A 27,592-nucleotide genomic window follows, 5' to 3' on the forward strand; every position below is an offset into this window, starting at 1 on the left:
ATTATTATTGAATTCATTATATCCTATATATTAGGAAAAAAATCAGAGAAAAAGCAAAAGAATCAGAGAAAAAAACAGAGAAAATCATATTCTTCTCCATTTCAAAATACAACAGACCCTTCCCAGCACACAGTTAAACCAGTTGTGTAATAAAATTCAAGACCATTCTGGTATGAATGCGGGGGGTGGGGAGAGAGAGGTTTTTCTGTTCCCTCCATTATTTTAACCACTTGCATAGCAAATGCATCACTATTGTAAGTTAAAAGGGAGTATCAGTGAAGCTATTTTTAAATCAGAATATCAGTCATGCTATATAAAAATTTTTTTATGTGGTGAACTTCCTGACTTTTCTGGAAAATCTGCCCTTCCTTCAAGCCAAATCATATGCAGTGTGTCACAAATCTATTTGGAGCCCTTCTTTTGGTCACAAAGAAAAAGAGAATGTTAAAAGGTCATGTTCAACTTCTCTGTGAGATCTGCAAGTGTAAATTGGGTCTGTTGGACTGTCAGCACGAGACCAGCTGTCCAGCAGCACAAGCACCAGTTCCTGAGCAGTTATTTCTAACAAGTCAAGTTATCCATCTGGTGTTCACTGTAAGTTTTTGACATTTCTACATTTCAGTTTTATAAATCACTGCTTGACTTGAATAAGCCTTAATTCATTTTATTCTAATGTATGTCATTTATACACTGACAGAATTGATTGACAGTAGCTTTATTTAGATAGGCTTCCATTTTGATATATTTTGTTATTATCACATCAACATTTTAAGCTGCATGAGGCCATTTATCTAAGACCTGCATGCAAAGATTATCCTTCCTTTTTCCATTATAAAAGTTGTTGATTTTAGGTTTAAATAAGGGAAAAAACTGAGCAGCAGTTTATGAAGATCATCACATTTAAATACCGTGTTTGGATTTCAAAGTGACAGTAATTTGCTTTGGTAGTACCCAAATATAACTTCTTGAATGTTCCAATTGTTTCATAAGACTTTGCAGGAAGTATTTTATACTCTGCAGACATTACTGACCTGTTTTTCTAGTTCTTTGCATTTAGTGCAGTTATTAATATCTGAGGAAATAGGTTATGAGAGGAGATTCTTCTGATGCTGTATCTGATTTGGCATCAAACCAGAACAGCAGGATTTGATGCAACACAGTATCAGGGCACTCAGCTTAGCCACACATTGAGGAGGCAGCTGATAAATAATAAGTGCATTGTCAAAGGATGGCACTGTGAGGGATTTGGATGAAATCTTCAAGGCTCAGCTCTCTGCTCCCAGGTGAGTGATGTATCCTTTCTGAGAGGTGTTGTTGCTGCTGCAGATCCAACTGAAGCGTGTATGATCTCCCAAGCCATCTATTACCATCCTTGCAGGACTTTTAATGTTTTAGAGATGACAGCCCGAGCTGTCCAGGTTATCATTTAGGCCTCTTTCTTCTTGCTATTCCTGTCACACACAGGGAAACTGATTATTCTTTTCACATCATGTTTTACATGCTTGACCATTCCTACCACATCCCCTTTTGTCTTATCAGATTCCACTTGTCTGGTGTTTCTTCACAAATCACATTTCCCAGGCCTCAGACCCCAGGAGGAATGTGGGACTCTTCACAAGCCCCACCCAGCCCCAGGTGGGCAAGCTGGACGCAGTAGCCCGAGCCACACTTTATTGTTACACCCCAGGATTAGGTGCCTGTTTTATACCTGTACCCCATGTATTGCACACAGTTATTTACTGTCCCCTTTTCTCTGCTCCCAGCAGTGGGGAGGGGCTGGGGGCTGACTGCCATGACTCAGTGATCACACTGGCACAGGAAGCCACATCAGGCTGACAGCAGCTGAACACGAGCCCAGGCGGGCAACAAGGCCAATGGCCCCTGGGCCGTGCCAGCAGTGCTGTGGCAGCAGGAGCAGGGCAGTGACCATCCATCCCCCTGTGCTGGGCTCTGCTGAGGCCACACCTCACATGGGGGCCCCTCACAACAAGGAAGACATGGAGGAGCTCCAGCACGTCCAGAGGAGGGAACAGAGCTGGGGAAGGGTCTGGAGTATCAGGAGCAGCCAAGGGAGCTGCAGGGGCTCAGCCTGGAGGAAAGGAGGCCCGGGGAGACTCTTGCTCTCCACAGTTTACCAACAGGAGGTAAGGGCTGGTCTCCTGCCAGGCAACGGTGACAGGATGAGAGGCAATGGCCTCAAACTGCACCAGTGAAGGTTTAGGTTGGACATCTGCAGGAATTTCTTCACAGAAGCAGTGATTAGACATTAAAACAGGGTGCCCAGGGAGGTGATGGAGCCACTGTCCCTGGAGGTGTTTAAGGTGTTTAGCCATGGCACTTGGTGCTATGGTCTAGGTGACAAGGTGGTGCTCGGTCATAGATGGGACTCAGTGGTCTCAGAGGCCTTTCCCAAGCAGATCGATTCTGTGACCGCACCCCAGCGTCTCCTCAGGGGCTGAGGGCAGCCCCGAGCTTGGCCTTGCCCGAGGGGCCGCGGGAACCTCCTCAGTGGCCTCCCCAGGGTGGAGCGAGGCGCAGGCACGGCGAGGGCACCGCCTCACCGGCGCGGGCCGGGCACGCATCGGGCGGGGCGGGTGGAAGGTGTGGGGCCAGGTGTGCAGCCAGGTGAGGGCATTGCTTGCACCCGGCGCGGGCAGGGCATGCATCGGGCGGGGCGGGTGGAAGGTGTGGGGCCAGGTGAGGGCATCGCCTCACCGGCAGGCGCCGCGCATGCGCAGGCCGGCCGGGCGGGGCCGGCACGGCAGCGGGCGGGCGGTGGCGGCGGGGTGCGATGACGTCAGCGCGGCGGGACGCGCGCGGGCGGGACGGCGCGGCGCGGCGGAGAGCGTGAGTGGCCGGCGCGCGGGCCCGGCGCGAGCGGGCAGCGCGCGGGAGGCGCGGGCAAGATGGCGGCGGGCCCGCCTCACCCCCCCTCAGCCCCACAGCCCCGGCGGGCGGCTCCGCCGCACGGCCCGGCCAGGCGGGGCGCGGATAGCCTGGTTGCTACAGGCGACCGGGAGCGGTGGGTGTGGGTCGGGCCGTGCCTTGAGGGAGAAACGGGCTGTCCGTCTGAGCCAGCCCCTCGCGGCGTTCCCGCACTGCCCGTGGGGAGACTCGGGCTCAGCCTGAGGGGGGTCCCGGTGCTTGGGACCCCGCCGGTCCTTCAGGCCCCCCTGTCCTCAGCGGGGGTTGTGCGTGGGGGGAGAGGCACCCTCGCTGAGGAAATTCGCTGTGAACCCGTGTCAAATGCCACATGCTGTATGGCTGTTTGCATCTTAGAAACTGCTTATGTCGTTCCTAGTGTAAAGCCCTGCTCTTCCTTTGCTGTCAGAGACAAAATCACGGCTGACAGCACTGAAGGTCTCGCAGTGTACTCAGGGTCTGCCTTCTCTGTGCAGTTCTCTAAATACAAATTCCTATTTCTGCATTATTTGCAAGTGAACTGCAGTACTGGGAAAATACGTGGATCCTCGTATTCTCTCCTAAAATATATATATGTCAGTTTAATCTGCTTTTATTATCCCTCGAGTACAATCAAGTTTGCTGTACAAGAGATGTTTTCTAAGATGCTTCAGTGTTTGAAGACTCAGTGGTGGATCTGTTCTGATGGCTGAAGTGATGCAGAAGTACAATCTTTGTTTTCAAAAACTCCATCCAACTGCATTACATTTTGGTTTGTATGGGTTTACTAGGTTGTCTTAAGGCATACAGAGATCCGTGGGCTTGTTGGCACAGGCTGGGCTAAATCCCTATAGAAAATTCAGCTATTTCTGTAATGTGAGAACAGTTGAACAGTCTGCTTAAAGTAGTGTCATTCATGGTAAAGGCCAACAAAATCTGACTTTGGACCTGATTAAAGGTTAATACTGCCTTTTTACCTGACCTTGCATAATTTAGAAGTGTCTTTCTTTAATTTCCATTTAGTGTCTGATTCTTCAGATAAGTAAGATTAGACTGCACTCAAAATAGACTGCACTCAGCTGTTTAGAATTTATCAACCTTAAAGCCAAGGATTTAACTTTATTTCAGAATTGCTAGCACTGTTTTGGAAATTCTTGATAAACCTCTAAATAATTGCACCTGTGGACTTTCTTCATTTGTGGCAATGGTTCTGTTACAACTGCATAAAGTATTCACTTTGCCAGAGCTCACTTGTACAGCAGCCTTCACATCTTAGAGTTCCATGAGAACAGAAGTTTCAGTTTGATTTTGCTTGATCATTCATTCGCTGATGCTGATTGTTAGTGCATCTCTGATTTGTTTTTCTTTCTGAACTGATCACCAACTTGCCCAGTTCTCTGTCCCAGGAAAGATTATTCTACTTGCATCACTGTTGTAGAGCAGTCCATGCAGTGATTTGTTTGAAAGTTTTGATATTCTTTGTACTGTTTACTGTCTAACCACATATGAAATTCCATTTTCTGTAATGTCAGTCTCTTTTTGTTTGCTTCTTGGACTTTTGGCTGTTTTTAGTAAGGAGCAATGCAAACACTTCACAATAAAATTAACTTCTGACAACCTTACTGTGCTCATCTGATGTACATGACCTAAATGCTGCCAGAAAGCTAAAAGTAGTTTAGAACTGGTTGAAGGTAAAATTATTAATTGCATTTTTTTGACACAGGTATGAAAACTCAATGGGGTCATCCAAAAATGTAATAAGTGAGCCTGTTGATGCAGAGGAAGGCTATAACATGATGGTAAGACATTCAGTAACTATTACACTGTATGGTGTTTTTTCAACAGCAAGAAAAACTAATTTTTCATGTTGAGATTAATTAATCAGTTCATTTGTATCTTCTATGAAAGTATTGATTCTAGGAGCTAAATAAATGTTATTCATCAACACTGTAGAGAGGAACCTTCAAAAAGGAATTTTACAGTAGAATAAATCTGAGCATTTCTTTTGTTTTGCATAATTTCTAGTTGTGTTAGTATGTGGGGGCTTTGCATTCCTTTTTTTCAGCTGACTCCCATTTTAAGCTGCTTTCATCCAAGCTGTGCTGCAGTGTAAGACCTCAATGTCTGTGGTGTTCTTAGAAGGGGCTGAGCTTAGAGCTGAATGACTTTTCCTTGGGAGTGCAGTGGATGAAACTGCTCAGTTTGTTTACATCAATGTATTTTTATCCATGAGCATCATTTAAAGAAGGTTCCTCACAAAAGGTCCTTTAGTATTTGTAGCCATGACAAGAAGCAGTACAGATTCAATGATAAGCATTTGCTGTCTGAGGCTGGGCAGTTTCTGGTCCCTCCTTTGGCCTGAGGGCTGAGTGTATGCAGAGCATGTGGCAGAAGGGAACTCCTCTGGGTAGCTGAGTGGCAAATAGCAGGGATTCAGGTGAGGGGGCACTCAAAGCCAGGGGTCAGTGTGTGGGAGGGGACTGCAGTGAGCTCTTGTCAGATGGAAAGGCTGTTCCTGGCCACTCCTGCCTTTGGCACAGTGATTCTCACTTCTGGCTGTGCAGTTCCTCATTGCTCACTCCTGCTTGGGCCTCCCTTTTGACTGATGTCCAGGTTACAGAGATGAGAATTTTAAGTTAGGCGCTACAAAATACCTTGAAATGTCATGATGAGATTCTTATTGTTCCCTTTTAAGCTTTTCTGGCTTGTATAAAAATAAATAATTTGGTAAGTTAGTTTGTTGTGGACTAATGCAAAGTTTTAGACTCACTTCATTAAGCAATAAGGCATTAAAAACCCGAACCAAACTTGCTGCAGCAGACATGGTCACTCTTACTAAAAATTCCCAGCAAGAATAGGCAATTAGTTGTATAGAATAAGAATAGATTAGAGCCAGTTCTGTACAGGTTCTGGGGGTTTTATGTGCTTTACTTGAGTTGCTTAGGGCCAAGGTCTGTAATTTTACTCTGTTTTCCACAACTTCACAGATTGAGCAGTGCTGTTTTTTCCTGTGTTGTGTTGCCTGGTAGTGTCTGTGGGCAGTCTGTGAGGCACTAGATGGCACACTGTGACTTCCAGAAAGGCAACTGAGGACATCTGCATGAGAGAAACCCAAGTTAAAAACTATTAGATCAGCATTAAAGTAAAAGGAGTTTCTCGTTTGTGTTATTTTCCTGCTGCCTTAAAAAATTCTAGCCACTCATCTTCTATATTTGTTTTTAGTGTAACTTTACTGTATTTTCTTTCTAAAGATGTAGAAGTGGTTGCAGGCTTGAGCCATATGATGGTAAAAATGAAAAGAGGAAAAATATACCTCCTGATTAGTTCTACAGAAAATCAGTCTGTTTGTGCCTAAAGTAATTCTTAGGTTTGTTTAACTCCTTTATGGTTAAGTTGGCCAGTGTTTAAAGCTAACCTGGTCAGCAGTTTGTGCTATCATGGTACATAAGTTTATCATCACCATACATCTTTTGGCTTTGTTGCAAATTATTGTGTGAGGACTAACTTTCCTGCACTGTAGAAGAGGCAAGACTTTATCTGACTGACATCTGTCAGTTGATACAAATACTTTTAATGTACTTGTTTTCAGATGGCTTGTGATGGAGCACCTCCCAAGTGCAAAGAACTGTTTATTGGGTAAATGGAGAGCATCCCAGGGTCTCTCATTCTGTCTTTGAGTGGTTGCAGCTTTGCAGTAACAGCCCATCACAGTTGCCAGGAAATACTTTCTAGGTTCTTGTCTTAGTGAGAGAGCTGGCATTTTATTCATGCTTCACATGGTTCCCATACAGCTCATGCCTTTCTCCAGGCTCTCACCAATCAGCCAACACGTGTATTTTGGTCTCATGCTCCCTTTAGCTTGTATAATTAGTTCTAATTGACACAGGGTAATTAAAACATTTGTGAAGTCTGCTGTGATGTCCCAGCAGCATTGTCAAGCAATTAAATGAAAGTGATGTGGTCTGAAGGTACCCATCCATCCTGGGGGCTGGGTGGTAACTCCCATGCCATGCTGATGAGTAAATCTGCTTCTGTGCAGAAGAATGGCAATGAAAATGAATGCATCCACCTGTTTCAGATATTTGAGGAAAATTCAGCACCACATTGGATGGTGTAGCCGCATACTGGATGAAATCAACATGTCAGACCAAAGATTTCTTTCTTGTGTGCCCATCCATGTATTTCTTGTTTTCAGGCTTCTTTCCAACGCTCCAACAGCCATGACAAAGTGAGGAAAATAGTGGCAGAGGAGGGAAGGACAGCAAGGAACCTGATAGCCTGGAGTGTCCCACTGGAAAACAAGGAGGATGATGGTATGTGTTTAACAGTCTTCCAGGTCTTTGCACTTCCATCCCTCTGTCAGCTGGAGTTCCTCATCTGGAAATATTTTCCTTACATAAAATTTCTCTATTAAAAATATTCTGTTTAGCATACATAGTGTAATTTAGAAGTTTTTTGACAAAATGTGCCTTGCAGTTGGTAGATCACTTTGTAAAACCTTCCAGTGGCAGATTCAAAACTGTTTTAATTTATCTACAAGTGACATCTAAGACTGTTTCCTTTTGCTGATGTTGTCAAGATAGTTGTGTAACACAATGATGTTGTCCTAAAGTGCTCTCTTGTAACTGGGGAATTCAGAATTGTAGGGATGACTTAGAACAATCTAACAAATTTCTCTCTGTGTTGTAAAACAAAGAAATTTGGAAGTTTCTTTTGGGATAACTTCAGCTTTGGTAGATGCCAATGAAGACTCTCTGAAGAAGGGGATATGTGAGGACAGCTTTCTGTAATGCAAGTCCTCAGAACAGTTTTATTACTGCTGTAATACTCTCTTGTGGTATGATGACTTAAGGAGCCAGGAACTGACTTTTATTTTTATCCTACTCAAGCTGTTCCAGATGTCTGAATGCTGGTTTTGAGAACTTCATCTCAAATATTCTTGTAGCTGCATGTCCCTGTCCAGGTGCTGCAGATTTTAAGTGTCTAAAAGTAAATTTTTTTATGCTGTGGAGATGGTTGAACATGGGAACCAGTTGCCTTGAAAAACTGTGGGCATCATCTTCCTTGGAGATGCTCAAAACCCCCCTGGACATAGCTCTGGGCAGCCTAGAGGTTGAGTTAAACCATCTCTAGAGGTTCCTTCCAACTCAGCTGCTCTGTGATTCTGCCAGTGGAAAAGACATTTCTAACAAATGTTATGTCTTAAGGTGCAAGATAATTCACCCTATGTCTGATGCAAAGTTTCAGCTGTCTGAAAGCAGAGTAGAATTGGGGCCCAAAGTATTTCCAGATTCCCAATTGCAGTTCTGGGCAAGGTAGTGATGTGAATGTGTGTGTGGTAAGGGAACATGCTGTGTATTTCCAGTAGTATTTTTGAGCAACTTGTGGGTTGGTTCACTTTCTGTGTAAAGATTTGTTATTTTTGAATACTACCTTGCTTGTAATATTATTTTAGAAACTTTAACGCTTTTTCCTTCAAAATGTCTCTGAGTTGTAGATGAATGTTTGCTCTAACAAATTCTGCTAAACCATGATAAATGAATGTAAAAGTGAATTTTTAGCTTTCATTGAATAGTAGTTATGTACAGTAATTAAAATCCAAGTAGTTGTATTAATTACCTTTGGTCATATTTTCCTTTCCTCTTTTGGTCATATTAGCCCCATTTTAGTTTTAAAACTTTGTCAGTGGTGCTTTCTTTTTAATGTTTCTTAAATTATAAGTGACCTTTTTGCACAATGCAAAGGATCTGATGATTATTGCCTGATGGAAAATTTCCCTGTGAAAAGGAACTTGTGGTTAGTGAAAGCCTGGCAGAGCCAATCCTTTATCTCTTGGCCCTTGCCTGGCATGGGGGGTGTTTATGTCGGTGTCACTGAGCTCTGGTTCATTTTTTACTGCTCCTTCCATGTGTGCTGTGTCCCTGAGGGATGACACAGCAACATTATGGATTAGGACAGTTCTGACTTGTTCAAGGGTTGTGTAAATCAGGCCAAAGGTTCAGGGTGCCTGAGCCAATCCTGCCACTCTCCTGCACAAAGCAGAATTTTGTGTTTGGGCAGTTTCTTCTGCTCATTATGTTCAGAGGTATTGATTTGGCAGCACCAGTGTGTGATTTAACATTTTAAATTATATACTGTTATTCATAATGAGATTTTTTTTCCAGACACAGTGAAGGTATGAGCACTTTTTATTACTAGGGTTATAGAGGGTTTTATAGAGCATTGATTAATTAAAATACTGAATTCAGCTTTTCCATTTGTATCCTTTTTCTATCTCCTTTAAAAATTGTGTGCTTGTGTTCTTCCCATTTTTTTCCTCTTGCTCTGAAAGACTTGTGTAATTTATATAGCATACATAGATAACAGAGAAATCAAAACCTCCTGATTCCATTCTGTAAATACATAGTTCCAGCCAGTAAGCAGTATTTCCTTAAAAAGGAAAGAGATTTCTGGACTGGCAGGTGATAGGTCTGTTGTGTGTTTTGGGGCAGTGTGCACCCCAGTTATGTCAGATCTGAAATTCTAATTATGAGTACAGATCAATGCCATGACAGAATCCCAGGCATGGTGGTGATGGTCTAGGAGAGAGAGTGACTGTAACACTTTCCAACCACTGAAATTCAGATACTCCTTCACAGAATTCAGTAGCACACAGCAGATTCTGCTGGATAAACTAATCAACCCTATTGTCAGCTTGGTGTCTCAGGAGGAGTCTTGAAAGAGAAAAATTCACTCTTCTGGTCTTCTGTCTCCAGAATGGAATTTGCATTCCAAACCTGCAGCCAGCAGTCACCAATTGCAGTCACATTGCTTTTGCCCACCTTGGAAAGCTGTGATAATTCCAATGAAGGGTTTCAGAATTTTTTCCTTTGTAATTATTTCACATGCCTAGAGTTAAGTTTGAGGCACTGAATGCAGATAAGCAACTACACACTAATTAGCAACAGTTAAAAATTGCAGAGGCTTGACATGTAAATGTTAATAGATGGTAAGATACCTTTGGAACTTTGAGATGTGTAGAAAAATTGGAAAATCTGGTATTTGTGACTGTTCTCTTCCTATTCCCTATTTGTTTAAAATCACTTGGGCTCTTGCCATACAGAATTCATTTGCAGATTAAGCATTTCAGGGTAAGGAAACATATTTTAGTGGTTGAAAGGTACCTGGCACACTTTGGGGAGCTTGCAGCATATTCCACTGTTTTAGCAGGAGACTGCTGCAGAAAATAAGTGTGGAGGGAAGGGGACTCTTAAAGGCTCATCAGTTCCAAGCCTTGAATTTCACTGGAATGAATAATGGGAATCCAGTCTAGTGCACGTAGGTGAATACAGGGCCATTATATTCTGGGTGAGACCCTTACAGTAATATATAAAATTAATTTTGTGCAAAATCTATTGCTGTAATTCAATTTAGAGGTGGGAAAACATGAAGAATTTTGGTTACATCCGTGCTTGAAGGCAGTCATTTCTCCAGATCCTTAGCACAGTGCAGTTAGAAAAATAGCATCTACTGCTGCTCTACAAATTTGTAAGAAGATGTGGTTCATAATAGGATTAGAAACTTCAGTGTGCTTCCTCAGTATAAAATTACCATTTCTGCTGAGGGTGTGATGATGAGCAGTGTCAAAGGCATTGAAACAATGTGTGCAGTTGATTTCTGCCATAGCCAGGACAGAAATGAAGGCAGCAATTAACTCCTAGATGTGAAGGCAATTCCCACATGTCCCATACCAGTAAAACTATCCAAAAGGGAGAGGTGAGCAGGATGGTTATTGAGGTTGTTAGGTAAAAGATGGCAGGTATTGGCACCTCTGCTTTTTGGACAGGAAGACTTCACAAATCATAAGCCCTGTGTGCTTCATATTTAAACAGCAGACAGGGAGGAAATGAACTTCTAGTGTAAAATATGGCTATAGCTCCTCCAATGCTGCAGAACTTTGATACTTTATATATTTCACATGGGCAACTTAATAACTAAAGGAGATGATCTTGTGTCACCATTGTTGTCTCCTTACACTTCAGTCAGTTGCTAGCAGGGGGTGCCCTTCAGGTGTCAGTGAAGTCTGGGCCTCTCTTAGCAATGCCAGCAAGGTGTAGCTACACACCAGTTACACACCAGTTACACACCAGTCACCCTGAACATACAAACAGCCATTGGGCACTGCTGCCACTGCTTGGGAGTATAGAGAGACAAAAGCAGAAATAATCTTCTCATTACCAGAGCCATTATTGTAAAATAATGAACAAGGAACAAGAAAGCTTGAAAATGTGGCTGCTGCTGAAATGCAATGACTTGCTCAGACATTTTTACAGATCTTAGATGATGAATTGTTATTCTGGATTTTATAGAATCTAAAAATTCTGCAACTTGATGTGTTCTCTGCCCCTTTTTAATTTTAGTGAACCCTTATTTGTGGCAAACCTTTTCACTGTGCAAGTCCTGTATGCCATTGCCTTCAAAACCTTGTCTTTGCAGAATGTAAATCACATCAGAAGAGAGATTTCAATCAGAAGTTTGAAATAGTTCTGTTATCAGAAGTCTGCCATGGAACTGTTCCCCAGTTCAAGCTTTTTAGTGACTAGGAAGGTTTTATACAGGTAGTGCCTGAATGATCTTTTTTTCCCCTAAATGCTGCTAAATTGAGTTCAATGTATTAGTTTTTTGGCTAATGTAGCATTTAAAAAATGAATTATCAAGCAAATAATTTTTAATTTGTTTTAAATTAAAAGCCTTGTTGCCTGGAATAGCCAATGATCCAAACCAGCTGTGCAAACCATCTGTACCATTGCTTGATTAGGACAGGTTTGCAGCTACTTTACATAACCAGAGCAATGTAAAACAGCTGGGCTGCATTTGGGAATTTGGCCTCAACTGTTAAAAACTCAACTGGACAATTCTGAAATTTAAGAATATCTCCATGGTCTAGGGAGGACTGTATTCAACTAATGCATTGCTTTGCTTGGCTTCATCCAGCTAAATAATCTTGAAACTTCTCTTTGGATTTAATCTTTGCTAGAGAAAATTCTGGCCATAGTTACTGTTTTTTCTTAACTTGCTTACATTTTTGGTAACTGGATCCTATGATTTCTGTGTTGAGCAAGTTTAGATACTTGGAGGAATAATTCTTTTTACATTACCCTATAGCAAATCTCAAAGATTAAGTGCACACAGATCAGGTTGGTCTAGGCTAACACAGATTTTTCTATGCAAAGATAACTCTGAATCAGTTAATTGCCACCAGTGCAGCACTGAGACCTGGGATCACCCCCTCTGACTGGGGGAATTTAAACTGATTTTGGAAGCATAGTTGCTAAAGTCACTTTGTATAAACAGTGGAGGAAGACAGGTATGTTTGAGAAGGGATTTTATGTCTAATGGAGGATGACTTGTGTTCTGTGAGTGTTTTTCTCTCTTCCTTTGGCTGTCTAAATGTTGATGAACTAAATCCTGACCTAAGTTCTGTTTTTTCCCATCTTTCTTGGCAGAACAGCTCCAGAAGAACTAAATCATTACATTTGGTTTTCCTAATAAATGTATTTCTTGTTTTAATTCTATAATAGCTGATTGAGCAATCAATCAAAAGCAGACTTCTTAAAATTTATATGGAAAGCTAGAATAATATTTGACATGTAGATTGTAATTGTATGATTTTTAGAGGCACTGAAAACTCAAAGCTTACCTTTGTTTAATGAAGTCTGTGTGTCTTGCCTTTCTTGTATTTTTTCATTCTCTAGTGTTTTCTGGCATTATCCACATTCTAAACACTGGAATATATATTTTGAATATAAAATTTGCCAAACCTCTTAACTCAGAAATTGTGCCCCTCTCAGTACATTGCAAGATGAGATATGTGCATTTTAGAGTGCTCTATTTAATTAAAATCATTATTGTTGATTAAAACAGTTGCTTCTCCCACAGGAAAATCGAAATGGCAATCTGGGGGAAAAACAAAAAGGGTGACTCAAGGAACACACAAGACTGCAAAACAGGTATCTGCTCATTTCTTACTGTGACATAAAATAGATGACACAACACTGTTTTTCTGTGAGATCACTGGTATATTGGTGGCTGATTAATACTTTTCTAAAACTGTGCATACATTGTATTTTCAAAGCATCTGAATTTCAAAGTCAAGTATTCAGAAGTTAAAATTGCCAGAATTTAGGTTATCTTGCTCAGCCTTTCCTTTTGGCACTTCCCAGCCCCTGGCATATTTGACTTATTGGCATTGAGGCTATTTTAAGGAAAGGGCTGTTCAATAAAATGATATAGGATAGTCTTGCTGTAAGTATGCTGCTTATATAAGGGCTGCCTTTCTTCCCAGTTCCTAGTTAAAGGAAATTTCTTTACCTCATGTGTTAGTGGCTCAAGTCAGTATATCTTAATTGGGAGAAGAGTCCAAGTGAGTAAAATTTCTAAGAGTTAGGACTGGAAAGTAAGTTTGAATGAGACTTGTAAAGAAGATACTGCTCCTATTTTTATTCAGGTTTTTTTTTCTCTCTGTGAATGACAACCTTTATTACATTAATAAAGTAATACCTCAATCTTTCCTCATGTTTAATATTTTTAACCACTGTTTTTCTTTGATTCATGGATTTAGCCATTAGTACAGCTTTAGCCATTTAATGTTTTGAGGCAGCCTGTCAGAATTTGGTAATAAAGCATATGGAAAATGTTATTTTTTGAAAAAAGAAAAATGTTCTGCTTCCATAGAGATGTATTTGCATCTTTCAAACCCAGGCATTGCTTTCCCAGTTCAGTTTGGCAGCTGTGTTCTCTGCTCACACACTGCTGCATTACGGACACAGTGTGTGCTGGTTCCCCTGGTGTGCCAGGGGGGTGTCCCTGGTGTGCCTGGGGTTCCCTTGGTGTGCCAGGGGGTGTCCCTGGTGTGCCTGGGGCTCCCTTGGTGTGCCTGGGGTTCCCTTGGTGTGCCAGGGGGTGTCACTGGTGTACCTGGGGCTCTCTTGCTGTGCCAGGGGGGTGTCCCTGGTGTGCCAGGGGGTGTCCCTGGTGTGCCTGGGGTTCCCTTGGTGTGCCAGGGGGTGTCCCTGGTGTGCCTGGGGCTCCCTTGCTGTGCCAGGGGGTGTCCCTGGTGTGCCAGGGGGTGTCCCTGGTGTGCCTGGGGTTCCCTTGGTGTGGCACAGGGTGTCACTGGTGTGACAGCCTGGGGCTCCCTTGCTGTGCCAGGGGGTGTCCCTGGTGTGCCTGGGGCTCCCTCTCAGGGTGTGCCCCAGAAGAGGGAGGTGGAGAGCAATGTGCACTGTGGGTTCTGTAGGGAGGTGGAGAGCAATGTGCACTGTGGATTCTGTAGGGAGGTGGAGAGCAATGTGCACTGTGGGTTCTGTCTCACCTGGGGTTATGTGAACCCTGAGTTTTCAGGGGAATGCTTGGTTGCTACCCAGTGTGGGATTGCTGTGCTGAGGCTCCTGTCACTGACAAAGTGCATTCCTGGTGGCTTCAGTTGAGGTTTGAGCACTGCTGAGTGTCTGTGCAGCTTGACATCTCAATCTGGCATTCAGCACCTTCATTGCTGCTGCTTTTCAGACACTGGATACTGCTGTAATTGGGGGCTTTTTATTTTTTGGCTTAGTTTTGTTGAGCTTTCACTTTTAATTTTCCTTTGCATATAAATGGGCCACTAATCTCAAGAAAATAAACTTACAAGAGCTGTTTCATACGGTCTTACCAACCTCATCTTCCTTTCAGTAGGGTGCTGGCAAATAAACATTCAATAAATTTTGGCATCCCAGGAGTATAAATATACATTGCATACTTTCCACAATTCCAAGGCAAGTTACTGAAACTATTAGGAGGGAAAGAAACAAAATAAAAAACACCAAGAGATTCAGTTTAATACCACTTTCATCATCCACGCTGGGTTACGTGGGATGTAAGAAGTGGTGTTTCCATGTCTGTTAACTTCAAAGGTGCATCAGCTTTGCATCTTCTGCACTTGAAGGTTTGAACTATTGCTGCAAGTTAAAATGCTTTTTCTCTTTAATGCTGATTTAATGCTGATTTAAAGCCTGCTTGTGTGATAGTGTCTACAAGAAATCAGAGGCTTTTGTCCTTTCAGAGGTGTTTTGCTGGACCATTGGTAGCAGTAAATGTTGCTTGGGTTTTACTGAGACCCTGAAAGTCTGCTTACAGGATAATGATGGAGCTGCTGTGGCTTACAGAGCCTGCACAAGGTGTTTTTCTCATTAAAATATGGCTGACATATAAGGGAGAAGATAAATGGATGCCAAATACAGCAGATGGATACATTTGTTGCTAAATACAAAATATATTCGGTGACATTGTCTTTTAAAGATAGGTTTGAACAGTATCTTTCAAAGAGTGGGAATTATGCAGGTTTCCCATTCCAAAACTGATCCTTTTTATCAGCAATATTATCTGAATGACTGTAAACCTAATCACTTTGCTGAGGTCACATTTTATAAATACAGACAGCAACAGGTAGCACTGTTATTTTAATGTAGCTATTTATGATTCTGGAGTTGAACTTGCTTCATTATAAACAGTAGTTTCAAGGAGCTATAAATTAGCCAGAATATAAGCTTTGCTTTAAATGTTTTTACACAAGGCCTCAGCCTAGGAGCATCTTTTTTCCTAGCAGTTTGTTAAAAGGTGACTTATGTAATGGAAGAAAAAATATGAAACCCTTCTGAAATTGCTTTTCATTGGTTGTTTATGCCATGCATCTTTCTGAGCATGACTCTCATGCATACATTAACTGGGGTTCATCTGGAGTACAGCTGAAGCACTTGGAGATATATGTAAGGGCAGCAGAGATGTTGGTGTGATTGTAGTAAATCAGGTGCCCATTCTTCTGCAACTTACAGAAAAATTAGCATCTCACCACAAAAGCAGATGAGAGCATAAGCACTAGCATGTTTGTGGGGGTACCAGTCATTGGTTTTTCTGGGTCTGGATTGAAGGCGCTTGAGACAGTAATTTGTGTTGGAATCAAGTGTTTATTTCTTGTCAGTAAAACACTCTCACTGCTGTGAGTTCAGCTTTTCATTAGAAGGCACAAAATGGCCCACAGTCTCTTGTTACAAGGGCTTTTAAGACTAAACTATCCAATTAAGAACTGACACCTAGATTATTTTCCCTTTTAACCCAATAACTGATCCCAAAGAGCCCTCAGTGCAGACTTTTCTGTCCAATTACAAAATGCCACCCAAACCTATGAGGAAGGAAGAAGAAGCAAGAAGAAGAAACCCAGGACAATGCCCTGTGCCCTCCATCTTGCTTCCATCCACGACTCTGTTCACATTTTAAAAATCCCAAAACCTAAATTTCTCACCAAGTGATACACCTACACTACTCTCTATAATCTATTTCACACTTTTGTGGATTCCAGTCTATCTCGAAGTCTAGGAAACTTTCTCCAGGAATGAGGGTCAAAGTCAGTGCTCCCCTGGGGATCAGGACACTCCAGAGCAGACAGAGAAATATTCCTGGTGCCCTGGGTTTCCACACAGGTTGGCTGTGCCCTGCACCTGTGCAGCAAAGCAGTGCTGGGTCAGTTAAATCTGTGTTTTAGGGTGCATTTCACTGGCATGAACACGTTTTGCCATAAGGGTTTAAAAACAATCATGTCATATGTAATGTCTTGGTAATAGAATTTCCCTGTCGTGGAATATTGCTGGTATGTTTTTTAGTAAAATGCTATTTTCACCTCTGGATATGCACATCTTTCAGAAAAAGTAATACAGGATATGTAATTAGAAAATGTATCTTTCCAGTGTGCTGAGAGGCAGAGTATCTCATACTGTGTGGAATGCAAATATTATAACTGTCAAAGAAACAGAATCTAGTTGATCATAAGTGCTGCCTGTATTTAAGAGAGTGTGTGTTGAAAACCTCGAGTGCAATGATGTCTTCAGTGAAGACGTGCTCGTTTATGGGTGTTTCAGTATGTTGGTGAAAGGTGTGTTGCACAGAAACCCAACTCCTTACCACACTTCTGTTTGCTGTTCTCCTTTCCCCTTGTACCTTCTTGTTCTCAGAACAGTACCTTGGACTGTAAATTAGCAGCAGCAGGAGCTGGAGACAAAAGCTTTGACAAAAGCCCCACAAAAGCCAGGCAGCCTCGGAAGGTGGATCTGCGGGCTCGCTACTGGGCGTTCCTGTTCGACAACCTGCGGCGGGCCGTGGATGAGATCTACGTCACCTGCGAGTCAGACCAGAGTGTGGTGGAGTGCAAGGTAATGCCCCAGCTCTCCTTTGCCTACCTGCCTTCTAGCTGGCTTTGTTTTATATTTTAGAAACGAGGTAAATGAGGAATTAGAGCTTCGGAAACATGTTACGTTTTCATTCGCATTTTGTACAGGCTTTTAGATAGAAAAGCTGAGGACATATATATTCATATTTAAGAAAATGCTTTCATCTTGAGCAAGGACTAATCTTTAAATTATATAATTATATTATTAGAGCTCAGCTGTTTGGTGAAATCAGACTTTGTTAATTGAGTTCTGATTTTGTTATTTTTATGACTAAGCACTGATTGATTTCTTTTTCCCAGTAATGTCCTTTACTGTAGGTGGCACTGTTGTAGTTCAGCCTTTTTCACATTCATTTGCTTGCTGTTAAGTGGCTTAATTACACTCTGCTCCCTTTCTGCAGTGATAGTTATCACTCTTCTCATTCTCCCTTTGTTAAGAAAGTGATTGGTGGTCGAGTGTAAGCAATGTCTGGTTGGGATGTCACTGTAAGACACTTCCAGTTTCAAACAACCTGGATTTGTAATGGCTTGTGCATCTGGTTCACATTTTATTGTGATTTTCTAGTAGATTTTTAGAAATACCCTTGTCATTTATAAAAATCACTCATGCTTTGGCAATGGAATTTATCACAAGCATTAAGAGAAGTCAGAATACATTATACAAGAAATGTTAAAGAGATGACTTTGTTTTTGTATTAAACATGGCTGGAAACTCAACACATTCTGGAAATGATTATCTAATCACTGTAAAAAAATTCATATATCAATTTAAGTAAACTTTTTTCTTATCCTATGCATCTCATTCTCTGCTGTAATCAGACACAGCCAAATTGCTATTGAGATTAGTGTACAAATACATTTCATTGAAAGCAGCTTTGAGAACTGAACAGTAGCTCAGAGGCTTCCAAATCTCTCGTTGGTCTAACACAATTTAACATTTTGTTACTGAACTGTCTTCCTGCTCAGGAAACTTTCTGTAGAATTTTTTGGTTTAAGAAAGTCAGCCAACCTTGCACTGTAATTAAATTAGCATTTTAAACTTTTGTGACTGAAAGAACAGAAGCCTATTTGTGTCATTATCACATCTTTTGGGGGTTAGATACCGTTCAACATTTTAATCGGGCCACTTGATCTGCTTTAGGATGGGGACAGACGTAGCCTGAGTGAAAAGTCTTCATTTCAGCAGACTCTTGACAATGATGTATGTATCTGTGTGGCTCAGGTTACTTGTTTGCAAAACAGAGGTGAAAAAAACCAAAAATGAGCAAACAGGGCAGTCCAGTATCAAATGCTGTGAAACTTATGTAATGTTCATGTCACTCTTACCTTTCAAAAGATCTTTTTTTCTCAGCACAAGTGTGCCTTACCTAAGCAGCTGGAATATGTGTTTGTGCTGTGGTCTTTTGTCTGGGATTTTCTTTTCCAGGTTACTGTTAAATTATGACTATTCTTTTCATAAATTACTATCATTTCTGTTAATTAAGTTATGAAGTGTGAAACTGCTTAGTCTTGGCAAAGAATTTTTACTAATAATGTTTCTCGTCTATAAATTCTATTATTTCTCATTATTTTATGGTGGTTTTAACAGACAGTTGAGTTTCTCCCATTTTGACTGTTGGACATAGGTGGGAAATAATATTAAATAAGAAACCAAAATGGTACCACTGCTAACCTTTCCTTCATTTTTTTAAGTGGTATTTTGAAAAATCCTTTCAATTAAGATAAATTCACATTATCAAAAACTTCCGTAATTTTGACTCTTTAAACTTCTGGCTCAGTCAAATGGGCAGGTGCTATTCCATTTAACCATTGTAGTTGTATAAAAGTTGTTTTCTAAGAGGACCCATGTAGAAATGAAATATGACAACTTCTGGCATTTTATACCTTCTGTTTAACCTGGTATAGAAGTGTTAGTTGGGGTTTTTTGTATTTTGTGCCTTTTCTGTCCCCCGTCCTAGGAGCTGCTGCAGTTTTATCGATTGTGTTGTCACTGAAGATGTTTGATGCTCCCCAGTGGGAGAGGCCTCTGGTGGCTGTTTGTGGTTGAAACTGCAGACAGAAGGGTTGTGGTGAGGATCCAAACAGTGGCAATGTGTGTAAGAGGATCAGTGCTTGTGTGTATTTCCTCAGCTTTGGGCTCTGCTGAAGTTGGTATTCTGCTATTGATTTGGAACTGAGAACTCTCCAATCATGTATGTAGATATATAGATATGGCTTGGATGCTTTGTGTGGAAAGGTGTAATGAACATGGCTGAATTATTTCTGAAATAGTTCTCAAGTTTAAGCATCATCTCACTGTACATAAATCAGCTTGTGCAATAGTGATAAAAGATTAAATATGTCCTAGTAGATATGGCTGTAACCTTCAACATTTGAAATGCAAATTGTGTGGATATTGTCTATATTAGCTGAGGTTTTGTGTGTTTATATGAATATTTTACCTGCTATTTTCTAGGTTTGGGTGGCAAGTGTAGGCAGAGCAGAAATGGTAATGCCTTTAAATCCCCTGCTGTATGATAAAAGGTATTAAGACCAAAAGATCTGTAGATGGGTAGAAGGCAGATTCTGTAGTCAGTTTTGGTTAATGCAGCAGATGTCTTCAGCTGCTGTTCTTCTCTGGTGTTTTCAGGTGTCTCAGCAACTGAGTTTGTATTTATGTGTGTGTGTATGTATATATAAACAGAAACACTACACACTCAGGTAAACCCTTTTTTGATAGAGCTTGAGCAACTGGATCCAACAACTAATGATACAGCAAGTATAGAAGAACATCAAACTACCTTTAATTTAATTTTGGAGGTATCTTCCTCCTAGAATGAATTAAGAGCTTCAGTTGTGTAAGAATCCATGTCTACACAGCTGCTCTTTTCCTTTCAAAAAAGCTGAATCTTATAATTTAAAAAATTTGTTCTATATTCTTTTTACATTGCTGTTTAGCATTACTTAGAGTCTGTACAATCTCTTGTCTTTTCACCTGAGATTAGTTTCTGGAGGTCTACTCAGAAAAGCCAGCATGTCTTTTAGTCTGGGTATCCGTGTTCCTGCCTCTCCATCCTTTGCACCAGACATATATGTGTGTATATATGTGTATGTGTGTATTTAAGTTTGGTGTGATTGAGTCCTTGCATGTGCCACTGCATTAATTCTTCTGGAGAAAATTTCCTTTGGAAATGGTTGTGGTCCTCTGGAGCACATCCTTGTCAGGCAGGGGATTGTGGCTGCCATGCTGAAGGTGCATCAGTGAGGAGCAGCTGAGGCCAGATGTGGTGATTTAACACTTGGGTGTAGGAGACTGTGTGCTTGCTTAAAATATTGTTTGTCACATACTGAAGTTGATATAAGGAGAGTCCTTTGTCTAGAGGAGCTGCTTCCTTTCATCCTTTCCCAGAGCTGTAAGAATCACTTTGACAATCACAGTGGTTGAACCAACCCCAGAGCTGGCTTTAATTATCTGTAATTTAACTGTATGAAAAGGCTGCAAGGAATTTTTGGAAGCAATTTTTGTGTCAAATTACTGAAACACCCAGTTAACCTTGAAAACATACATTTAAAAAAAGAAGGAAGGAACATAGTTTGTGTGCTAAAAGCATGTTCCAGTATAAAAAAATTGAGTTTATTTTGGTAAATACATAAACTAAAATATTCAGTATAAATAATGAAACAGCATAAGGTAGACATGGTTTATAAAATAGAACCCATTAGCTTGGCTAATAAGCTAAAGTACAGATGTGGTGACTGAATTAATTTCCCTGATGCATGTACTACTGTTTTGAGTTGGAGTAACCTTAAAATCCTATAGTCTTTGGTACTTCCATGTTTGCCTCTTCCTTTTTTGAGAATGGGAGAATAAATGCATGAAGGGACATTTCAAAGTGGTTAAGGGCTTCCTGAAGTGCACTTCCATTCTGTAAATGGGATTTCAATGGGCCTATCTAGGACCTGAGTCCTGACTGAGGATGGCTCCCATGTAGCTGCTCTTGAAGGTCTTTGTTGGTTACAAAGTCATTTATAGGCTCACCTGTAGGGGTCTCTGACTTGTCAGAGTGAACCTGAGATACCTTAGAAAGTCTCTTTGCCCAGCCCGGCGCTTGAAGATGGAGTCAGAGCTCTTCATTTCTTGGTCTCAAGGTTGTTTATTGTATCTTATCTATAAAATTCTTTCTCCTGCCCTGCTGAGGTCAGCTCAGCAGGACAGACAGAGGCACCAGAGGCACTCTGCCTGTCCCCAGGGCTGTGTTATGTCTTTGTACTAAAAACTACCTGTACAATATTTACAATTACTTTCCAATACCTGTCACCTATGTTAGACAGTGAGCTTCTACTCTAAACCAGTCCAAAAGTGCCAACATCACAGCAGAAGATGGAGGCCAAGAAGAAGAAGGAGAAAGGCTGGACACACCCAGTTCCCTCCATCTTGCCTCCTGAACCCCCATTCTAGAAACCCCAAATCTACTTTTCCACCCTGTGATAACTTCACTATTATTCTGCCTAAACTGTTGTGGCTTGCTGATCTTCATATAAGGTTGGTAATTTGCTCCATGGATCATAATCAAACCCACAGGTGTTTTGGGCTGTGTGCCAGGGTCTCTGAGCCCCCTGGCAGGGGTCTTGGCTGCTCAGGACAGCCAGAGGGATGCCCTGGGTTCTGACAGTCACCCAGTTGAAGAAACTAGAAGTCCTACTTTGAGATAAATACATGGCAAGCAGAGAGATCAATGAAAGCTGGAGAAAAGAAGGGAAAACAAGAAAGAAACATGCAGAACAGAGAGGAGAAGGTAACAGGAGTTACATTGTGTCTGGTTTGAGTTTCATGTCGCTGATTTTCCTTGAAGAGCTGTTTTCAGCAGTATTGCTTTCTTACTTAGCTCCAACTGTCTTTAAGAACCGTACAGGCTGGATGTGACCTTGAGAAACAATGCGATATAAAACTGTTCTGACTCCAGTGCAGCCGCAGCACGGCGGCCCATGGAGGTTCCTTTTTGTCAGCAGCTTCTCGGGTGGTGCAGCTTTGCCCGGCTCAGCAGGGCGGTGGCGGTGCGCAGGTAGCGGGGCTGGCTCGGAGCCCCGGGCGGATCCTGTGTCAGAGGACAAAGGGACGGCGCCGGCCCGCCTGCCCCGCGCCAGCCCCGGCTCCCTCGCACACCAATCGAAGCCGCCGCGGCCCATCGGGGAGCTAATTGGTAATTTTAGCTGGACATCTATATGGAGTTATCTGCATGCCTGCAACGGCGCTTTCTGAGCCACTTTTGTTCTGCTCCATCACTGTGCATCAGTGAGTGTGGGGCCGCTCCAGCTGCTTGTCTTGTTTGTATTCCCTTGTTCATAAAACATGGCTCGGGTTACAGCTGCATGGGTCTGCTCTGATCATTTCTGATAATGTGGAGCTAAACATTCCTTAAAATAGGTTAAACCATTTATTGTGGTTTTTTCCTGTGCTAGCTAACTTCAGAAATACAAGTCATATTCACGTTAATTCTTTTTTTTTTTTTTCCTGAGGAATATGTAAATGGATGACTTGAAAAATAAATGATTCAGAATTAAATTTTGGTTTCTGTGCTCTCATTGTTAGTAACAGTCAGCACAACTTAGCATGAGCTAACCTAAATGGACATGAATTGGATTAGAAAGCTGAAATTTTATTAGTGGAACAGAAAAAAAGAACTGGTTGAGACACTCGAGTTGTTCATTTCTTGTAGCAGACTTTACTTAATTATTTTGGTGCTGTAAACCAACTGCTTTGTAAGAAAGATTTTTGTTAGCATTTTTGAGGAATATTTCAAAACAAAGAGCAACTTCTGCAGCAGCAGTGGGATTCTGTTTGATTTCCCTTCCTGGTGTGTGACTTTGGTGCCTTTCCCTTACAGCAACCAGCATATGATCTGCGTGTGTCATAAGGAGTAGTTAAAAGGATACTCATGTCAAAACTGAAGCTGAATTTCAATGTTAAACAAAATGGATAATAATCCATATGATTTTATATGAAAAAGCATTTTTCATGTGTTAGAGGTCTTTTTTCTGTTAAAAGGACAATTAAAAGTAAATATGTATGGGATTGATGTTGCAAAAATGTGCATTAGTTACCTGGACTGTAGGAGAGTGTTTTTACTGGTTTTGCTGTCAAAGGTTTTACTGTTAAAATTTGTAGTTATACACTTAAGAACCAATACCTTCTCATTTGTAATTGTTCCCAAAATTTCTAAGCAATAATTACTTTGAGCAGAAAATTTATCTTATTACCAGCAGGAATGACATTGGCACAGTAAAGAACTTGTGAAATAGCAGCATTTTGTCATTAGTGTTTTTCCTTATACCATAAAGTTATGTCTGTACTTTACATTCTGCATGTGAAGCTCATTTAAGTTTCATATTCAAGCTTCATTCATGGATTTTGACTATTTTCAGCATGTTGTCACGACAGAGTACAGGACACATTTTTCTTGTCTGGGATGGAGTAGTTATGAAAGCTGCTCTTTCTGGCTGCCATGAGCTCAGACTCTGTCCCTGAGAGAGGCATTCATGTGCTGTGTTGGTGAAATTCAGCTTTGCTGAGGAGGTGCCTTAGGTCTGTGTTTTGTCATGTTCAGTCAGTGATTTTTGAGTTTGTATGTGGAATATGAAGAATTGCTCCTTTCCCTGCCAGTGGCAGCAGAAGTTTGCAGTTTGCCCAGGTAACAAAACTGAGAGTTCCATTATTATGTTTTGCTCTACCTTGCAGGGAAAAACTGGTGCCATTAACTGAGTAGAGGCAACTTCCCTTGAATTTTTCATTGTTTCTGGATGTAATCTGACCATACCATAGGCACCACACTCACACATTTGTGCCAACTGGGCATCAGTAGACACAGTCAATAATTTCTTAAAGTTAAGGGTATTTTAATCAGAAACAAGACTCTTCAGCCACTGCCATTTTGTCTGTGATTTTCTTCCTGGAGTAGTGTGAAGTGAATTGATATGTCCTTTTGTAACAATTAATTTTATTTGTTGGAGACCAACATGTGGTTCCAGATTCAAACTGCTTCATCAAGGTTTTGCATATTCTGAGTAAATCTGCAGCATGCCCACACAGTTTCTGACAGTGAATGTTTTAATCCCACCCAGGTTCTGATGCTGCTGCCTTTGTGTAGTTTTGTCTACTTTTACTTCACAAACAGATTAATTGTGATATTTTAGTTTTCCACAGATCTGTTAGGTTTTATGCAGTTTTGCCTTCTTGGTGATGTATGTTCAGCATATTTCAAAAGATAACTCTGACCAAAAAAGGGATATTAATAATGAAACAGGTATCCTTATGTGAGTTAAGAATTATTTTCCTGCAAATGTTACCATTTTGTCCTTACACATTAATGCTGACACAGATCTTGAATAATATGCACCTTATTTTTAGGATAAATGTTTTAATGATTGTTCACATAAAAATCTTTATTATCTGGGCTTTCTTGTTTTCAGGGGTTTTCCTGGGTTTATGTTTAATGAGAAAGCTAAATTGTAAATGTCCTCCTTTCTTTTCAGTTCCTTTATTGGGGTGGGGGATTGTTTTTAAATAGAAAGATTGATGTGATGGTTGCTTTTCAGGAAGTCCTGATGATGCTTGATAACTATGTAAGGGACTTCAAAGCATTGATTGATTGGATACAGCTACAGGAGAAGCTAGAAAAAGCTGATGCTCAAAGCAGGTAATTAGATTTATATTTTTTTAATCTACAGAGAGAGTAAAGTTCACAGTAAACTTCATTTTCTAGCAGAGCTTCAGCAAATAGAACCAATTTTCCTTTTGGACAGAATGGGTGTGAGGACATTTTATGTGCATTGTCACTGTCACGTAGAAGTAGAGAATGTTTCCAGTCCTTCCCTCATCTTTTCCTTTTGAATGGTGGTTTGATGCTTTGCTCTATACTGGAATTGGAAATAAACATTGTAGTCTTGAGAGGAGACATTATTTTGGATATGGGTCTGGCTGATAGGGTTTGTAGTTAGAGTAGAAACAATTGCTGAGATAAATGATCAAATTCAGAAGGATTTGTTAATATACTGAGTGTTTGTTGGTTCTAGCTTTGCTTTAAGGTGATAGAGGGAGACTTATTGTGAATTGTATTTTTAAACTTTTCTTTCCTGGGTTTGCAGACCCACTTCACTGGCCTGGGAAGTAAAGAAAATGTCTCCAGGACGCCATGTGATCCCAAGTCCCTCCACAGACAGGATTAGTGTGACATCAAATGCTCGAAGGAGTTTAAATTTTGGGTATGAAACCAACTCAGAAGTTTATTGAAGCTAAAATAAAGATTAATTTGAAGCAAAGCTCATGAATGCACTATTTTTCTGTAGTAACCAATGTATTGTTTTGTTGTTATTAAATCATATAAGCAATTTTTTGCATTCCTTAACAAAAAGCCCATGATCTCTAAAGGAAAATCCTATCAAGGACTTATTTAGTTATGATTTTGTAATACATTTAATAACTGGTAATTACAAAGACCTGAAGATAAAATACTGTCAGTGTATTTCATGTGATCTGTTTAGTACTCTCTTCTCTCTACAAAACAAAGGTCAGAATGTCTGTAACGGGCATTTTAAAATGGCCAGTGTGTGCAATGTGAATGGCCAGCTGAGTGAGCAGAAGTAAACACAGGTCAGAAAGAGTGAGTGTAAAGTGAGATTATGATGATTCTGATGTGTGGCAGAACTGATACTAGTTCAAATGTAGAGCATGTTGTATACTGCAGTAAAGCATCTTTTACTTGTTGAAATGAAAGTATCTGAAAGCAGTTCAACAAAAATGTGCATAGATTTAGAGCAGCACTGCTTGGTGCTGTCTCAGTCTGGAGAGCACAGATGAGTGCAGTTGGGATCTTTCTCAGGGTATGTGCTGAAAAACAGCAACCTTCAGGTTTTTGGGATCTCAGGAAACATTGCCCAGTGTCCTGAGTGCTTGCATTGTCCTCAGCAGAGATGTGATACTGGGCTGTTTGCTCAGCACCTCTGAGGAATGAGCTCTCTGAAAATCAGGTATTTCTACAAAAATACTACAAAGTGTGTTTGGTTTAGGCCCTGTGTAGAGGAACCTGTTGATACCTACCTGAAACATCTGAAAGGTGTCTGCTGAAATGCCTGGTGGTGGGGAGAAAATATGCATAAGCACTCAAATGAAACACTCGAATCTGGTGGAAATCAATGCTCTTTTATTTTTATATTTATTAGAACATAACAGCTCAGCACAATTAGTCTTTCAGCCAGTCTTATTTGGCTGTAATAACCTGTTGCTATTGCTGCTGGAGCTGTTTTATGCACAATCACAGGAACATGATGAGAAACTGTGTGTGTTAGAGCAAGGAACAGCAAGATGAGTTTTCTATCCTTCACACTTGCAAATTTTTTTCTTCTTAGTGTGTGTCTCACAGCAAGGCAACCCCAGAGGGCTACAATATTTTGTGTGTGAGAGAAAATAGGATGGAAAATAAGGGCTGAGACTTACTTGGTGCTACAGAAATTTTTGGCAGAATGCTAGGAGTTAGTAGGAAAGGAATAGGGGATAGGAGAGAAGGTAGTGGTGTACCTCTGTAGAAATTAATGATTCATACCTGTAGTCATCTTCACATCTTCAGAAAAGTACAGAAACTAGAGACAGGGACAGTCAGAGGTATCCAACAGCATTGATGCAAAAACAAAATAATTTGGAGAAGAGATAACAAGAAGGGTGTGATAAATAAAATCACTTGTGTGGAAGATGAGTAGGAAAATCTGTTCGTTATTTTTAATTCAAAGGAATTGGGAGTACTAAATTGTCAAATGCCAGGTTTGAAATGACAGGAGTATTTTTCAAGATTTAGTATGTAGAATTTATGATGCATTGCTTTGGTTGCCAAAAATATTAATGCCTTCAGAAATTAGTATCACAGCGATTAAATTTAATCTTGTTTATTAAAAACAGCGATTAGTTGAGCAAATTCCAACAACTTTTCAGTGTAAATTGCTGCAAGCTGGAGAGTTTGCTAAAGGAGAGGTGGTTCTGTTCAGCACTGTTTTGATGGTCTCATAAAGCTTTCTAACAAACCATTCTGTTACTTGCCCAGACACTAAAAAGAGCTGTGACTTTCATTTAGGAACCCTGCAGTGACCATTTCTGCAACACGCCTGGCTCCCTCGGGTGTAAGTTGGGCCGATAAGGTAAAAGCCAACCATGGAACTAAAGCTGCCAATCCTGAGCTGGCCACTGCACAAGCCTGCCTGGCACCCCCTGCACAGAAGGCACTGCGGAAAAATGGCAAGTCCCCTTCAGTGGCCTAAGTTGTTTTCACAAACTCTGTGGGATGAAGTGAATTCAGAATGTGATGACCTGGGTTCTAAGCAAAATTAAACCTAGTTTTGGAAAGTACAACGTTTAAATTCAGTGTGGAGACAAAAGATTCATGCAGCCTTTTATTGCAATAGTTAAGTTTGAGCCAAAAGTGTGTTTTCATG

At 41.0% G+C, this 27,592-nt stretch overlaps 1 protein-coding gene across 2 annotated transcripts in view; it reads left to right on the forward strand.

Annotated features, from left to right (window-relative positions):
- The first annotated feature begins 2,791 nt into the window (after window positions 1–2,791).
- SCAPER (S-phase cyclin A associated protein in the ER) overlaps window positions 2,792–27,592 on the forward strand; it is a 137,808-nt gene continuing 113,007 nt past the window's right edge. Inside the window, exons 1-8 of one of the 2 annotated variants that reach the window (XM_063169470.1) lie at window positions 2,792–2,847; window positions 4,625–4,700; window positions 7,097–7,214; window positions 12,820–12,890; window positions 16,923–17,120; window positions 24,710–24,810; window positions 25,259–25,375; window positions 27,235–27,395. In XM_063169470.1, the coding sequence (XP_063025540.1) occupies window positions 2,792–2,847; window positions 4,625–4,700; window positions 7,097–7,214; window positions 12,820–12,890; window positions 16,923–17,120; window positions 24,710–24,810; window positions 25,259–25,375; window positions 27,235–27,395 (898 nt within the window). Of the gene's footprint in view, window positions 2,848–3,003; window positions 3,023–4,624; window positions 4,701–7,096; window positions 7,215–12,819; window positions 12,891–16,922; window positions 17,121–24,709; window positions 24,811–25,258; window positions 25,376–27,234; window positions 27,396–27,592 lie in introns of those variants that run through there. The other variant, XM_063169471.1, reaches the window with a different exon arrangement.

The sequence above is a fragment of the Melospiza melodia genome, chromosome 15 (genome assembly GCF_035770615.1).
Source record: "Melospiza melodia melodia isolate bMelMel2 chromosome 15, bMelMel2.pri, whole genome shotgun sequence".
Taxonomy (NCBI): domain Eukaryota; kingdom Metazoa; phylum Chordata; class Aves; order Passeriformes; family Passerellidae; genus Melospiza; species Melospiza melodia.